The 17,557-nt window shown below is 48.1% G+C and overlaps 1 protein-coding gene across 9 annotated transcripts in view; it reads left to right on the top strand.

The window, feature by feature from the left end:
- Positions 1–17,557, top strand: part of TTLL5 (tubulin tyrosine ligase like 5) — a 286,995-nt gene that overhangs the window by 18,841 nt on the left and 250,597 nt on the right. For all 9 annotated transcript variants that reach the window (XM_056133744.1, XM_056133741.1, XM_056133747.1 and 6 more), the window contains 4 exons: positions 1,269–1,375; positions 6,647–6,777; positions 9,204–9,286; positions 17,414–17,483. In XM_056133744.1, the coding sequence (XP_055989719.1) occupies positions 1,269–1,375; positions 6,647–6,777; positions 9,204–9,286; positions 17,414–17,483 (391 nt within the window). The remainder of the gene's footprint in view (positions 1–1,268; positions 1,376–6,646; positions 6,778–9,203; positions 9,287–17,413; positions 17,484–17,557) is intronic.

Below are 17,557 nucleotides of genomic sequence, written 5' to 3'. Positions count from 1 at the left end.
TGAAAATCTTAGCCCCCGACCACTAGTGAACAAGACCCGCTCTGGAAACCACATGGCACCAGTGCTGTGTGATGATGTGGAAACTGGATTGAATTTCAGTGTGGTTTTACCAGCTTCTCCTTGATATAGTTAAGAATCATTTCCATAAGAATTTGTGTATTAGGGATGGAGGTAGGGGCTAAGAGACAGCATTATTTTAAGGAAATTGCCTGATACACAATTAAGGATCTTTGATTGCAAGTGATAGGAACATTCTGCCCAACTTAAACTAAAAGAGATATGTAGGGAGGTTGGCTAGCAGAGCCTGGGAAGCCCTGTGGCAGGCCTTAGGGAGGATGGAGACCAGGTCAGCCCTGCGAGTGTAGGAGCAGTAACTGCAGGATGGGGTCCTCCAGGGAGGGCCCAGGAAGTGACTTTATGCAGTACCCCTTTGCCTCTCTCTTCTCAAGAAGGATATTCTGCAGGCGGGATGTTGGCCCAGATTCAATCATGGAACCATTCCTTGGGGAAAGGAGAGATAGGAGGTGTCTGATCCTTTAAACCCAAGGGATATATGGTTCCCCAAGAAAGTTGGGAAAGTTGGGACATGGACATCAAAAAAAGAATAGACAAAGGTTCTGGGCTGACTCCCAGCATCTTTGAGATGCATTGAGACATAATGCTTAGTTTGGTTTCTAGCTCCTGATCTTGGGTTCAAGTTGATGTAGACATTGGAGGCAGTCCTTATAGCCTGTCTTGTTGCTCCTTCATGTCTCGGGCTTACCATATGGTGCCCATCACACTATAGGCACAGAGTCCAGACCTGTCCCTTCAAGACAGAATGCTAAAGAGAGGATTCTGAGTGGGTTTGCTGATAGAGGTTTTAGCTCTGATCATGCATTATTCCCAATGGCTGTAAAGATGCATTGCCAGCCTGAGAAGGGGTGTGCTGGTGGGTCCTCAACTCATACTTGTATGGGCAAGAACACTGAGAGACATGGTGGGCTCTGTGTGGAAGGTCTCTCTCTCTCTCTCTCTCTCTCTTTCTCTCTCTCTCTCTCTCTCTCTCTTTCTCTTTTTCTCCCCGCCCCCTCTCTTTCTCAACAACTTGCTCATTGTTTACACTTGATATCCCCACATTCTGTCTACTTAGCCTCACTCTAATAGCTCACATACTATCTGGGCCACCTATGTGAGAGCTTGGAGACAGAGAATTCTCCCTGTCCTTTTCTGCCCTTGCTCTTTCCGGAGAGAGGTGAGCACTGATGCCTTTTGCTTCTTGTCTTCAGGTTCACCCAAGCAGCACTGACTATAACCTGATGTGGACAGGGTCCCACCTGAAGCCCTTCTTACTTCGCACCCTCTCTGAAGCACAAAAGGTTAATCACTTCCCCAGGTAATGCTCTTGGGGTTACTCCACTTATTTATTTATTGCTTTATTGTTTTTTGGTCTACACCCAGTAGTGCTCATTAGCTATTCCCAGCTCTGTGCTCAGGAGTGATCCCTGGAGGCATTCGGTAGACCATCTGTGGTGCGTGGATATGACTGATCTTGCAAGGCACACACCTTCCTGCCTATTATGTCTTTCTGGCCCCTGGAGTTAGTCTGTTTTAAGGTCTCTGACTTTGGGCCTGAGTCAGCAGAAGTAATTAAATACCATTAAAAAGAAAATGGCTGTGATATGGGGCAGCAGTTTTCAGAACAAACTGAGTGACTTATATTTTTGAGCACATATTAGAAAATATATAGGATTAATAGCACTGTCCTCCCGTTGTTCATCAATTTGCTTGCGCGGGCATCAGTCATGTCTTCATTGTTAGACTTGTTGTTACTATTTTTGGCATATTAATATGCCATGGGGAGGTTGCCAGGCTTTGCCATGTGAGTGGGATACTCTCGGTAGCTTGCCGAGAGGGATTGAGAAATCAAACCCGGGTCAGCCGCATACAAGGCAAATGCCCTACCTGCTGTGCTATCGCTGCAGGATTAATAAAAAACAATATATAAGTACAAATATAAAATATATCACTGTATCACTGTCATCCCGTTTGCCAATTTACTCGAGTGGGTGCCAGTAACGTCTCTATTTGTCCCAGCCCTGAGATTTTAACAGCCTTTCCTTACTCATCTTTCCCAACAATTGGAGGCTCTTTCAGAGCCAGGGGAATGAGACCCGTTATACTTACTGGTTTTGGCATATTGAATATGACATGGGTAGCTTGCTAGGCTCTGCCTGTGCTGGTGGGATACTCTTGGTAGCTTGCCAGGCACTCTGAAAGGCATACATATTTATATTTATATATTTATATAAAGGCATATATAGTTCTCTCTATGATCTGTTGCCTACTGTCTGAACTCCATCAAACATGGTGTGGTAATTATGGACAGTGGGTAGGAAGTGTCCCATGATGTGTCCGTGGCTGCGGCCACGCAGTCCGGAAAGTGGCCTGGAGTGTCACGGCGGTTGGGTTAGTGGAGGTCAGCAGTAGGGGCTGGGTCCCTTGAGATGGGGAGGGCTCTTGCCCACCCACCCTCTGGGGTGCCCGAGTGGAAACAGCCTGGCACGGAGTCCGGTGGCATGGTTATGGGGGCCTCCTTTTATACTCCCGACTGGGAGGAGCAACCTTGAATTCTGGAGGGTGGTTGATGAGGAGATTATTTGGTGCCAGCACGGTGTGGCTTATGGGTGTGACCCCTGGGTCCCATTGAGTCCAGAGTCCAAGGTCACAAAGTTCCGGACTCAGAGCCAGACTGTTTCCACTAGAGGCACCCCCGAAGGGGGTGGGTAAGAGCCCTCCCTGCCCCAAGGAACCCAGCCCCTACAGCCGACTTCCATTACCCAACCGCCGCCACACCCCAGGCCACTTTCTGGACGCTTGGGCCGAGCTTCACGCAAGAGTAAAGTCCCATGGAACCCAGGTAATAAAATATATAAAATTTATAAATATATAAGGCTCTATATGTTTTTGTCCCACACTTGCTGTGATCAGGGCTTGCTCCTGGCTCTGTATTTAGGCGTCACTCCTGGCAGGGCTCAGGGGATCATATTGGGGACAGGGAATTGAACCCAGATCAGCCGCATGCAAGGCAAGGGTCTGTACTATCTCTCCAACTTCAGACATGGATGATTTTTAAAGTAGACGATTTCTAGATTTTAAATTCTGTAGGTTATCTTTCCTAAACTTGAGCTCCCAGAGACTTTCATGTGGGTGAATTCTCCTTCCTCATCTCCTTCTCTGTTACCGTTTTCCCCTTCATAAAGGAATACTCCACCTGGACTCTTCATAGGGTGCTGCTTTTGGTTCAAAAACTTACCAGATTTCCAAGCAGAGGTTCCTACTGCCCTCACCACACACACACACACACACACACACACACACACACACACACACACCCCACCCCATTCTGCTAATGGCATGAGAAATCCTTTCTACCTTACAGTGATTTCCATTTATTTGTTTGTGTTAGAGTTGAAGGACAACATAATTGAGTTGTGAAATGGTCACTAACTAAGTTTTTTATGATGTGGTCTTGTGGTCTGCTGAGTGGCCTTGGCCAGCTCACCTTTCTGAGCATCTGTTTCTTCATTATGTGGCTAAAAAAGAAAGCAACAGTACACTTTCCTCCTAGGACTGTTAGGAGCATTTAGCATGCCAAGATCTGGAGTCCTAAGACCAGAGGAAGCTGGCTGTCCATGGAGTTGGTGCTTTGTCAGTGTTGGCTATTATTTTTGTGACTAGGTCCTTTGTTTTTATATCTGTGACAAAGAAAATAGGGTTTTGTGCTTAAGCCCTGCTTTCTTGTACCAGTGGCACTCAGCCACAGACATCCCTGTCCTCATGGAGAGGCGGGGAAAGGAAGAGGGGCCCGAAGGCGTCAGGGGTTGCATGTTGTTTTGTTTCGTTTCCAGGATTTAGGTAGGCCACAGTAGCTCCAACACGTGTTTGATTTTTGGTTACTAATATACGCATACTCTCCTCCTCATCCTTTGAAATGAAGACTCTTGTTTGATTTTTCATTTCTCCTGCCCCGTACCCAGTCATCTTGTCTCAATACCTCGGCTGCATAGCCACCTTACATGAGGTGTCCTCATGATTTGGGATAAATGTGATTTTCAGGCTTCCTAACAAGTTGTGGTTTTGTTGTGTCTCTTCACTTAAGCCCTATTTTCTCTTCATTGCCTAGAAGCGGGGGAGTGGATGGTTTATTGGATTTCTCCATGTGGAACAGGATGCATAGAGGGAATCAGAATCATCTGTTTACAGTGGACTTTTAAATAGTCTTTAAAAAGCCTCAAACTAACACTGCTACCAGAAAATAGGAGAATGATGCAGCCTTGGGTTAGGGAGTGATTTCTTTGTTCTGTGGCTCGGGAATAGAGCGTAACCCACATGTGCCCCCACAGGAGCAGCACACCTTCCAGGCAGAACCATCAGACACAGTCTGCAGGCTCTGTTTTGTACTAAATTTGGGGGTGCGGGGGAGTATGATCAGGGCAGTACTCTTGGGGTTGACAATTTTTCTGCCACTGAGCTTAAGCCCTGGCCCCAAAGCACAGTCCTTTGGGAATAAAAACGATTAAGTTGGGCTTCATTAAATTGGAAAGATCTGCTCTTCACAGCCAGGCACAAGCATCACCAAGAGTCTCAGCTAGGTCCTCAAGTTCTGCCCTGTATACCAAATAAAATGTTTGCTCTTAAAAAAAAAAAATTCAAACAAAACAGAAACAAATGCTAAGAGATGGGGTTGGAGTAATAGTGCAGTGGGTAGGGCACTTACTTTGCAAGCCACCAGTCTGGTTTGATCCCCGGCATCCCATATGGTTCCATAAGCACTGCCATGAGTGATCCCTGAGTGTGGCGCCAGCAGTAAGCTCGAAGCACCGCTCGCGGTGGCCCCAGAACCCAAATAAATAAATAGGCAAGCCCTGCTAAGAGAATGGAGAGACAAGCCATGGAGTAGGAGAGAAATATTTTTAAAACGTGTATCTGATTAAAAAAAAAAAAGGCAATCCAGAACATCTTGCAACTTGGTAAGAAGAAAACAACCCATTTTTTCAAAAGGGGCACAAGCTCTTTTTGAAAGACGATCATCATCACTTACCATTAGGGAAATGCAAGTTACAAACCTCCTGAGATGACCAGTATAGACCTAGGAGAGTGGACGATCCCAAGTCAGGGTGCAGTGTAGCCCGTGCTGACAGTTCCTGAGCTGGAATGAGGAAACGGCCAATAGTTTGGCAGCCTCTTACAAGGTTAATTATGCTTTCATGGGGGTTTAAAAATATGTGTTGTCATGGGCACTTTATTTATTTATTTTTAATGTGCACATTTTCCTTGACATTGAGCTCATTAAATTTCTATTCATGAGGATGGTTGGACTCAGTGATTTGCTCTCACACATGGAATGTGGCAGAAGTGACGGCGCGTCACGGAGACCAGATTGTCAGTCACTTGATCAAAGCGCGGCAGCTCTTTGCCTCATTCTTTCCTTCTTGGATCTCTGGATCTGGGAGAAACCAGCTGTTGTGTCAGAAGGTTCTCCATCAGCCTGGTGGAAAAGTCACGAGGGGGGCAGCAGAGGCTGACTGCTAGCTCCCAGCCCTGTACGAGAGAAGCGCCTGCAGAGTGGGTGCTCCAGCTCCCAGCAGGCCTGGTGACTGCACCCCCCAGGGCCTTGCCGCTCCGTCCCTCCCACCACCTGTTCAAGCAGGTTATTACTGCCTTAACTGTTACTTTGGTGGAATTTATTATGCAATGACAGATAACTGTAGCGACTTCCTCAGCAGTCTTTCCAGACCCAGACTTTTCGAGAGAGGAAGACTTGTGGATGGGAAAACACACCAAAAACTTAGGGCAGCTTACAATTTTAAAGACACCCACATGTAGATGCTTATAGTGACTTTTCATGATCTTCAAAACATGGGAAGGAACAAGCCGATGTTGGGGAGTAGAGAGCCAGGTTGGCGTGTCACTGAATGGATCACTGCTGAGCCATATGAAGGACTGGAGGGCGGATGCACGCAGCTCAGCACAGCTCCCTGCCCAGCAGGCGGGGGTCGGAAGACGGACTGTGGAGGAGCATTAGCTGACCTGAGGGCACAGGCACACTCAGGGCACTGAGAACAGCCCCGTGTTTGCGAGAGTGTGCAAACTCTCATTATTAGAGGGGTCACTTTCCGGGGATATTGGTATTTTTCTGAAGGGATGGGGGTGTTTTGGGACCATTCCTGGTGGTGTTCTGGGGATACTCCTGGCTTGGTGCTCGGGAGTCCTGGCTGTACGGGGACCATCTGGGCTGTACGTGCTGCCTGTGATGGAGCCTGGGTCAGCAGCACGCAGGGCCAGCGCCTCCCCCTGTGCCGAGTCTCTAGCCCTGTCCGCTGTCTTGACTGTAAATGGTGGTTATTTATGTAAGTATATGCATGTGTTCAGACTCATAGAACTGCATGCCCAAAAGGACAAATTTGACTCTGCATAAATTATACCTTAATAATAAACTTGACTGAAGAAATCTTCGTCATGAAAATGACTCGCGTTCCTGCTAGGTTGCCATGGGGGATAGATTAAGGCGAGGAAACTGCCTTGAGTAACAGCTCTCGGATTTCGTGCTGGGCTCAGGCAAGTGTGTGTCAGGCTGCTGACTGGCAATCCCGTGTGGTTTCAGGTCATATGAACTCACCCGGAAGGACCGACTGTATAAGAACATCATTCGCATGCAGCACACTCATGGATTCAAGGCTTTCCACATCCTCCCCCAGACCTTCCTGCTGCCGGCCGAGTACGCAGAATTCTGCAGTAAGTGCCTGCCCCTCACCCCAGCCCCAGGGGTTGCCCTTGGGACAAATGGACACCGCCCCACCCCCCACCCCCATTCCAAGCTGTCCAAATCCAGAAGTGATGTTCCTTAGCAGAACGGCTTCAGGGAAAAACAGAAAGCGGGCTTTTTTATTTTATTTTATTTTTCTGTGTATTTTGGGTCCTACCTGGAAGTGCTTGGGGCTGATTCTGGGTTCTGCATTCAGGGGGTCACTCCTGGTGAGCTCGGGGCAGCACATGGAGTGCCGCAGATCGAACCTGGGTCGGCTGCCTGCTATGGCTCTGGTTCCAAGACTCTTGTTTTGGATCCTGATTGTGTATGCTGATCTTAGTAGCATCTTGTGGTTGTCGCATATAATGTTCCTCTGGTTTACAGAGGTCTCCTCTCAGAGGCAAGAGAGCCATGATGGTCAGCAGTGGTAGCAGGGTTACCTGGGGGTAGGCAGTAGCCAAACTCTCGCACCGTAGCCAGAGGTCAGCAGTGACAGAGATTTGGTGACAATGTTTAGGGGTGACATATGTGGAATATGGCTGTGGTGGTGAAGGGGAAGTGAAAGCCTCCGGGGGAGCACTTATTTTCAAAATAATATTGACCAAGGCCAGAGAGATAGGACAGGGGTTAAGGCACTTGCCTTGCAAGCGGCTGGCCTCATTTCAATCCTTGGCGCTGCATATATGGTCCCCTGTGCACTGCTAGGAGTGACTCCTGAGTACAGAGAGCCAGCTGTAAGCTCCGAGCAATTTCACGTGTGACCTAAAAGAAGTAAACTAAAAACTGAGTATTGACCAGTAGTCAGAATATCTGAATTAAAAATCATTGGTGATCAGTTCACTCTGAGCTGCAGTTTCTTTACATGTCTAGAGAGAGAATTTCTATTTATTTCATTTCTATTTATTTATTATTTGCCAGTACCAGGGATTCAGTTCAAGTATTTGGTAAGTAAAGCATGCCCTTCACCGCTGAGTCACATACCTGGTGCTATAATTTCTAATTTTTTCTAACTTTGGTGGAAGGTTGTTCTGATTTGAAAAAAAAATGAGATGATGTATTTTAACACAGTGTTTATATAGTTGTGTGTGGTATCTATCCATCCATCGCCATGTTCTCAAATGGTCGAAGAGCAATAATACAGCAGGTAAGGCATTTTGCCTTGCACACGGCCGACCCAGGTTTGATCTCTGGCACCACATATGGTCCGCCCAACCCGACAGGCGTGATCCCTGCACGCAGAGCTGGTGTTGCAAAAAACAGAACAAAACAAAAACTCCTCATCATCGTAAGGGAAATGAAAGCAGTATATCCCAGTTGGCCGTCTTTCATGCGAGTGTTGTCAGTAAATGCTCAAAGTGTCTTCAATAACTACAATATAGTTATATATCATTTTAATATATATTAACTGGTGTGTAACAGATTATGTAATATATTCTGCCTGTGAACTTGACTTCGGACTGCTGTGACATGTATTCTTCAGGGTAAAATGAGACACATCTTAGGGACCCAGGAATTGGCTGTTTCGCTAGCGCCACTCTATAGATCCCAGCCCCACTGGCTGCTTATTTCCTTGGCTTTCAAGGGAACTTGCTTGTCCAGGTTCAGGCAGAGAAACTGGACTTTGCCAGGCTTTTCTCTGTGGGAACAGAGCCTGACTGAGTGGCTGATATCAGGGAAGAGGCTCAAGGTCAGCTTGGAGAAAGGCTCCAACCGCCAAGCTTGTGGTTTGCATCCCCAGCACTGCATGGTCCTCAGCCCTGCTGGGGGTGAGTCCTAGGAGTGGCCCCAAACAGAGATAAAAGCGAATCTAAAGATGGGAGAAGGTGAGGGGCAGGTCTTCTAGAATGTTCTGCTTTGTGCGTCTTCTCAGTATTTCCTTATGTGGATCAGCTGTCTGTATCCCACGGCTCTCAAGCAAAGCTATGGCTTCTGGTTTTGTACCTCTCATGAGTTGACAACAGCTTTTCCATTTTAGTTTTTGGGCCACACCTGGCAGTGCTCAGGACTTAACTCCTGACTCTGTTCTCAGGACTCACTCCTGGAGGAGCTTGGGGGATCATTTGGGGTGCCAGGGATGGAATCTGGCTTTGCTGCGTGCAAGGCTAATGCCTCATCCACTTTACTATTGCTCTTTGACCACGGAGATATAGATAGATACCACACAACTATATTTTGGGCCATACCTGGCTTTGCCCAGGGCTTACTCCTCAGTCCTGGCAGGCTCCGGCATTGAACCTCTGTTTGCATTTGTAAGGGTGGCCCAAAATGTGAGCTTTGTAGCAGCCATCCTCCAGGGAGAAACATGGAAAATTCCTGGGTTACCTAAGTAGATAACCATGGTTGGAATGTAAGGTGATAAACTCATGCCTTTATTTTCCTTTGTTCCTTTCTTATCTCTCGGTATCTTGAGCAGATTCATACTCAAAGGATCGGGGACCTTGGATAGTAAAACCAGTGGCCTCTTCCAGAGGGCGGGGTGTCTACCTGATCAACAATGTAAGTGTGCTGGGGGGCCCTGTCCCTTGTGTGTTCTCTGCTTCCGACTGTGCCTGAGCTACCGGTACCTCTCACCCATCCTTTTCACTAAGAACAGAGGCCTGTTGGCAGGCCACAGTCCCAGCTGTCCTGGGGCTGAGTTGGCTGCTGTAGACCTTGCTGGTGACACCCGCTGTCTCCCATGCCAGCAGTTACTTGCCAGTGAAAAAGTCACTGGATCTGGTGTCAGGGAGGGCAGCCTTTGGTGTCAGCCAAGAAGGTGGCACCTTTCTTTGCTTCCTGTGTACTGTCGGGCGGATTCTCAGCACTAAGTGCTCGTTGGTAGTCTGGACAGTGGGTTCCTACCCTGGAGGTCATACAGGATGTCAGTCTGAGTTTGTTCAGACACCCATGCTGCTGTTTCTCATCATCCCTCCCTTCCTCCCTCTTTCTAACTTTACCGTCTTCCTCCTCCTCATCTCTCTCTCTTTTTTTTTTTGCAAATGTCATCTTGATGTATTGTAATAACTAACAACATCAAAAAATGGTAGTTGAGCCAAATACATAACCCAAATACATAACCATAAGGTAAGGAAATTCACCACCCGGACCCCCTAAGGTAAGACAGTCCACTGTCCAGGCTCCCTAAGGTAAGACAGTCTACTGTCCAGGCCCCCTAAGGTAAGACAGTCCAATGTCCAAGCCCCTAAGGTAAGACAGCTTATTGTTCAGGCCCCTAAGGTAAGATAGTCCACTGGCGAGGCCCCTAAGGTAAGACAGTCCACTGCCCAGGCTTCCTAAGGTAAGACAGTCCACTGTCCAGCCCCCTAAGGTAAGACAGTCCACTGCCCAGACTCCCTAAGGTAAAACAGTCCACTGTCTAGACTCCCTAAGGTAAGACAGTCCACTTTTCAGGCCCCCTAAGGTAAGATAGTCCACTGCCCGGACCCCCTAAGGTAAAAGTCTACTGCCCCGCCTCTTTTGTGGGCAAAAGAGGCACCTTTTTCTCTGTCAGTTGAGTTCATAGACAATTTTCCCAAACTACCCCCACCCCAGTCTGTTGCCAGAGTGATTGCTAAGGGGAGACCTTGAATGTGAGAAGACCAGACATGGTCTTAGCATTCCCGCTGGCAGACATTGGAGCTGCTGAAATTCTAAGCATGGCCTTTGTCCCAGCAGTGGAGCATCTGCCCAGGGGCCCAGCAGCCACAGCACTCAGGGAGCCTCATACATGGACCTGGCTCTGCATCTATCTCAGTGAGTGCCCAGGCTCCTGAGATGGGTCTTTTGTGCTAAAGTCATGCCATCAGCTGGTTGAAGTTCTGGTTGGTTTCCCCACTATACATTCCCAGGATCCCAATCATCCTGCTGCAGCATTCGCTTCTACGTAACAGCTCCAAATTGGAGCACTTGTTTTTGTTCATCATTTCTTTTTCCTTCTGTTTGTTTTGTTTCGTTTTGGGACCACATCTGGCAGTGCTCAGGGCTCTCTCTCGGTCTCACTCAGGGATCACCCTTGGTGGCCTCAGGGACCATCCAGGAATGGAACCAAGGTTGGCCAAAATGCACAGCAAGTACCTGCTGTACTATTGCTCATCATTTTACGGGTTTATGACATTTATACTCTTCTTCAAGAGTTCTGATTCCATTTTGCTGCTCCACTGAGGAAAACCTTAATGCTATTATAGCACTCAATGCTGAAGTTTATTTACCGGTGTTTCAGTCTGGACCTTTTTCATTCTCTTGCCACGACTTTGGACTGGTCCTTCTGGTTTAGAAATTAGGGTTTTTCTTTAGTTCGGGGAAAATTGTCCCTGCTTTTGTTCTTCATTTCTGCCTTTTGAACTTGCTTTGAAAGTGTCTGGGCTTTTCCTCCATGTCAACTCATTTTTAATTCTTTGTCTTTCCCCTCCTGCATCTTCTGGTTTCTGTTTATGTTCTCACAGAACCATCCATCTATTGTATTTCTGTAGCAGCCCTCAGTTTCCAGAACCTCTCAGTTCCCTAATTTACTTTTAGAAAAGTGTTTTTATTTTAAATGCCAGCCTGTTAATACTTAATAATCAAAGTTTTACCTTTCTGTGGATCCCAACTGAGTTTGCTTGTTTGTTTTTTATTTTTTTAAGTTTCCTTCTGTTCTTTACATTTTCTTGGGATCATCTTTTTCCTCCTGCTGTTGAGCTTTCTCAGTTTTGATGATGTTATGTGTTGCATCATAAGTATGAGCAAAAGAACATATTGGTTGCAGTTGGCAACTGAAGGGGCCAGATGTGATATCTCTGTTATAGAGCTTTGCTTTCTGGGTCCATCTTCAGCACCCTCCCCCCCCCCCCCCCCCCCCCCACACACACACACACATACAGAAAAGTAAGATAAGGAAAGAATTATTTTGTATTTGATAGTGGGCTCATCAGAAGAGTCACTGCTATTGCTGACGTGTCACCTATATTACAATACTAAAAACTTGTTTAAAAAAGGAGAAAGGAAGAGTGAGCTGGGCCCCTGGCCTGGGTCCGCCCTGCTGTTCCCTTAGCGACCTCTCCTGGAGAGGCTGGTGGAGCTTTGTGGGATGACAGAGCACTTTGGCTCCCCCCTGGGGAGCAGGCGTGGGAGGAGTGTCCCTCCTCCCACCCCACTGGACAGGCCACAGCCCGACTGGAAATGCAGGCGTTGCTGTTTCCCAGGCCGGCCTTTCCCCTTTGGGTCTCTTGCAGGGATCAGGTGGCTGTGAGTCCACACTGGTGTCTGACCCCTGCACCCACAGAAGCATCCTCTCTGCAGTGTCAGCCTTAGGCTTTATCCTGAGGGCTGTGGAGAGATGGCGACCCCAGCCCGCCCGGCCCCTCTGCTGTTCGTGAGAACTCACCCCATCTGGGCCCGCTCTTGCCTCACACGGATCCTCTGGCACTTTTTTAGGTGGGGGAGGGGAGGTTTTCTTGGGCCACACTCTGTGATGCTCGGGTTACTCCTGGCTCTGTACTCAGGAGTTACTCCTGCAGTGCTTGGTGGACCATATGGGATGGCGGGGATCAAACCTGGGTCGCTGCTTGCAAGGCAAACACCCACACTGGTCTTTCTCTGGCACTTCTTGAGGCCTCCTGGGGAAGAGTGTTCATTTCCCCTAGTTTCTGTTCTCGGCCCGACCCATCAGCGTTCTCTCTTTCTAGATTCCCTTAAGCGTGGACTGTTTGTTGGCTCCTTTAACTCTTTTCTAGCCTCTTTGCCATCTCCTGTCACGGTATCTCCTCTGTCCTGGCACTCGGGAAAGGAGGGAGCGAATAGATGTGTTGTGAGTGAGTCGGGACTCCATCTAGGCTCCCCCATTCTCTCAGGCGCGACCTGAGCTCTGTCAGTACAGGCAGGATTGAACTTTCCACTCAGTCTTTCTCCGAAGGAAAATCCTTCCTTGCAACTGGGCGGAAACACCCGAGGCCAGCTTTGCTGCAGCAGCTGTGACCTGCCGGGCCCAGCGTGCAGATTCCACTGCCGAACCCTGGGTGGCGCTGGAGCCCTCTGGCTCTCCTGTCACCCGTAGCCCCTTGGATCTGTCTCTCCTTGCTGGGTTCGGACCTGGCGGAAGACTCCTGTCCTGCCCCTCAGCCCTGCCCCCCAGCACCCGCCAAGAGCGCCTGTGTTGTTTGAATCATGTAGACGGCCGGAGCTTGGGCTCAGGGCTTTGCTGCCAAATGGAATGGCTATTTGAAAGTCAACTGTGCTACAAGTTTGCTTTTTATTTTCTTAGACTTGAGTCAAAAAAGAGTCGGATCTATTCCCAGCTCATCTGGGACTCTTTCTCTCCCTCTCCCCTCTCCCCCACCCCTTTTGGAATGCTCTATGCCTCAGTGATTTGTTATTTTAAAACCAACATCCTAAAGGATAGAAAAGCTGAACTTTTCCTTGGTGGGGCTGAGAACCTACTGCCCTGACTCTCCCCTGGACGCTGGCTCTCACACAGGGGGTGACACGTCTTTGGAGAATGTCTTTGGCATGTTCCCTTTCTCCCTCCCAAGACCCCCTGCCTTGATCAAAGTGCTTGGCTGGACCCTTTTCTCCCTTCCCCCTCGGTGCAGCTTTGGAGTGAGTCTGACTCTTTGAGGTATTTGGTGGGGGTGCCAGACAGAAGCCTGGGGAGATGCCAGCAGGCACAGCGAGGGAGCTGGCGGCCGGTGGGCATCATGGGAAAACATTCCCACTTCAGTCCCGAGCTGGAATTTTGTCACCTTTTGCCCAGACCTACAAATCATTCTGTTAATGCTCTTCCCCTTCCACTGCAGCCTGCCCAGCCCCTCTTTTCCATACCTGGACCCTTTCCCTTGGAATATGTGGTCCATTAGCCAACTGGATGAAGTAACTGTTTCCACGCATGCTGCCTGCTTTCCTTTTGGATTGGAGGGAGGGAAGGAGGGAGGAAGGCGGGAGGAGGGAGGGGGAGCGAGAGGGAGGGAGGAGGAGGAGAGAGAGAGGCAGAGTGCCTCTATGTGGGGGTGAGGTGCTGGGGCGGAGGGCCTGTGAGCAGAGCTAGGGTGGGTGGGTGAGGGCCTTTCGGGGTGGTGGGGCGCCTCAGGGTTAGGTGTGAGGCCAAATGAAAACAGCTTTTCCTGGCTTCCTGCTGCACAGAGAGGGCCTCTTCATAAAAATGCTCAATAATAGTCAGAGCCTTTTGGAAAATATCTGCATCTAGCAGCTTTCCACTACGAGACTAGAATAAAGGATAGAAAAAAAGAAAAGAGAAACCCACACATAACTTTGATGTAGGAGAAGTGTGAGCTCCTCCAGATGGAGGCTTCTGGGCCGGCCGACTGGCAAAGGTCCTTTGACGACGTGCCCTTGAATTTAACTCTCGAAATACAGCCCGAAGGAACTGGAGCTAGGAGTACCCTAGCTCCTCCGGTAACCATGACTAAAGGCCACATTTTCCCAATTTAGTGTATTGAGATTGAGGCGGGGGAGGATCCGGCATTTTCTGATTAAGGTATGAATTTGATTATGGAAGTCAAATTTAGGCATCCTTGTCTCACACATTATCCACGGTAAATACAATATCGTATTTTCCTCGAGATGGTGAAGTATCTGCAGAGTATTTAGGTCACTACTCATTCCTCCTTACCAAACTTCTGTCCTGCTCTCGTTTCTGTATATATGCTTTTATCTCATATGTGATCCCCCCCACTCTCCACCCCCCGACGGTCAAAAATTTAGGGTGGCCCTGGTTTGTGGGTCATTTCTAATAGCCCGTTGAAGCTTTGGGGACTCTGCTTTCACTTTTGCATGTCTTCATTACCAGTATGCTGTTTTGAGTACAATGGCATATCATGGCCTGTGGTGAATTCTGTTGAGTTGTGTGACTTAGATGACCATACAATACTTAGAACCACATTGATACTATTAAATTTGCAGTAATAATACCAACTGATGTTTTCTGAGAATATAATATCTGCTAAGGATCACTGTGCCTTTCAAATCTAACCTCATTTATTCTTTATGAGCTTGTTACTATTATTTCCCTATTAAGTGATAAAGTCAAGATTATAGCTGTCGGCTGACATTTTTTTTTTAAAGTCTTTTTTTGGTTTGTTTTTGTTTTGGGGTCACACCCGGCAGTGCTCAGGGGTTACTCCTGGCTCTGCACTGAGGAATTACTTCCGGCAGTGCTCGGGGGACCATATGGGATTTCAGGGATCAAACCCTGGTTGTGCCTTACTGCTGTACTATCTCTCTGACTCCAGTCTAGCTGATTCGAGAGCAGAGGGTCCTAAACTTGCTGGGCCTCCTGCTCTCTTTTTGTGGTTAAAAAGAAGTGACTTTTCCCACCTGGAAACTTGCAAACAAACAACTTTGTAGTTGTCTAGCAACTACCTGGACCCCAGGAAACAGAGGACTGTTCCTTGAGTCAGGGACGACGGATGCTCAAGACTTGTGTGCACAACTTGGCCAAGACAAGCCACCCACTTGGGACATAAACTCAGTCATATGGCAACATTCATTAGGAAAAGCAATGATTAAATGGAGGCCGAGGGAATATGCCAGCATAGAGTGTAAGAGTAGATGCAGTCCCAAAGCAGCCTGCTGCAGCCTCTGCTCCAAATCTGAGACTTATTGACAGCAACACTGAGGAACTCCCGATACACTGAGGAACAGCCGCAGACTTCAAGAGAGGAGTCTGTGGTGGGCACAGCCTGTGCTTGCAGGAGGCCTGGGTTTGAACCAAAGGCCCGCCAAGCGCCATTGGAATGACTCCCACATTGTCAGGAGTAGCACCAGGATACCACAAGTGTGGCCCCAAACCAAGCCCAGAAGAGATCCATGACTGTCCAACTCTCCTCAAACCAGAGGACACATGGGTGGTAGCCTTCACTCCATGCCACACAGAGGCCGTCCCGGTCTCCGTACTTCCCGCCTCATCATACATATTTGTTCTTTGGATGGTACAAACCAGCTCATATTTTAGGTCATTTTAACATTCATTCAGTGGTCTGCACCTTTCATTTCTATCTGCAACAGGAACTAAATCTTTTCACAGAAAAAATGGAGCTGTCGGTAGAGTTTTGTGGGTAACGTGTCCTGGTATTGGGCAACTAAAGAAAGTCTTTTGGTATTTTCACGTCTGTTTCCTTTTCGTCCATCCCTAATTAGCTTGATGTAAACTGGCTTCAATTCCAAGTTGAAACTGCCTTCCAACTCAGGCTTTAATCAAGACTCTGAGTTGTTGTTGAACTTTGGAATCACATCCACTTTCCTAATTAAGATCAAACTCTCTCTGTTAAGCTATTGTCAGGTGGAACAGCCAAAAGTGTTTCCCAAGAGGGCAATACCAACCCCTGGGTGGCACTGGAACAATAAGGGACAGAGGAGAGGAGATGGCAGCAGGTGTGTGTGTGTGTGTGTGTGTGTGTGTGTGTGTGTGTGTGTGTGTAAGCCACTTCTTCCCTTCGGAGTCTTTTGCTCCTGCCTCTTCCAGCTGACAATGCTGTCTTCTCTCATTCCCCACACAGCTGCTCTGGACCAGACACTTTGACCTCTTTCTTGATCCTCAGGAGTCCACAATATCTTCTCACCTCCCCGCCTTGTCAGGTCCAAGCTCTGCTCGGCCCAGGGGTTCACGTTCCTTTGGCAGAGGCTCCCTCTCTCCTCATGTTGGGACCGTGCCTGCCTCTCGTTATTACCTCGGTGGTCGCCTCCTGCCTCTTCCCCAGGGGAGAGCTTTGCAGTCTCTCATCTGCCCTGCACTCCAGGGTTCCTCTCACCGACGCTCATGCGCTCACTTCCTGTTTGTGTTTTGCAGCTTCACATTCTGCACTTGCAGATACTCCACTTTATGTGCCTAGAAATGCGTTCTGCTGTCCCTCGACCTAAACCCCAAACTCTGGAAGTAGAGGTCAGATGTTTGCATTCTCCCTTGCTGCATCCCCTTAGCTATACTCGTGTGTGTGTGTGTGTGTGTGTGTGTGTGTGTGTGTGTGCGCGCGCGCGTGCACGTACTTGAAAAGATCGTTTGGTCCTTGGGGCCAGAGATATTGTACAACAGGTGCACAGCCAACCCGGATTCGGTCCCCACCATCCCATATGGTCCCTGAGCCTGGTAGGAGAGATTTCTGAGTGCAGAGTCCCTGAGCTCCACTACATGTGGTCCAGAAAACAAAAGCAATCAGACAAAAAAAGATCATGTGGTCTTTGCCTGCAGTTCTATTCAGGTGCCCTCAAGTTAGCATGTCCTGCTCACCGGTACTCACGGTGGACACATCTGTAAGTGCTCTCAGGCGCTTGAAGAAACCTTTATTTAAGAATAATGGTAAGATTGAAGAAGAAGAAAAGTTCATCTTACTTTCTACATTTGTAGGAGATCGAGGTTTCATTTTTGTCATATAAATGTTATTTTCTTGATAGTTAACTCTGTAGTATGTATGTAGCTTCTTCAAGGTGCTCTGACGATTTGGTGAGAGGGGCTGTGTAAAGGGTTTTTCCCTCTTCTAATTGGATACCCCGTGTTTCCGTTAGGGGTGTGCCTTGTGGCCGACTATATGGCAGCTTGGAGAAGCCATTGTCTTGGTTTTCAGGATTATCATTGCTAAAACATTAATAAGAGCTTTGCTCCCTAACGAATTAGGATTTCTTTGCATTTGATTCTTTTGTTCTTTCTCTGCTCACTAGCCAAACCAGATTTCCCTGGAAGAGAACATCCTGGTCTCCCGTTACATTAACAACCCCCTGCTCATAGACGGTGAGTTGGGATCAGGTTCTGCAGCACATCATGCTCAGTTTTTGTTTGGAGGGCTGCACCTGGCTCAGCGTGGA

The sequence above is a fragment of the Sorex fumeus genome, unplaced genomic scaffold, assembly GCF_029834395.1.
Source record: "Sorex fumeus unplaced genomic scaffold, SorFum_2.1 ptg000098l, whole genome shotgun sequence".
In the NCBI taxonomy this organism is placed as follows: Eukaryota; Metazoa; Chordata; class Mammalia; order Eulipotyphla; family Soricidae; genus Sorex; species Sorex fumeus.
This window is presented reverse-complemented; position numbering and strand designations above follow the sequence as displayed.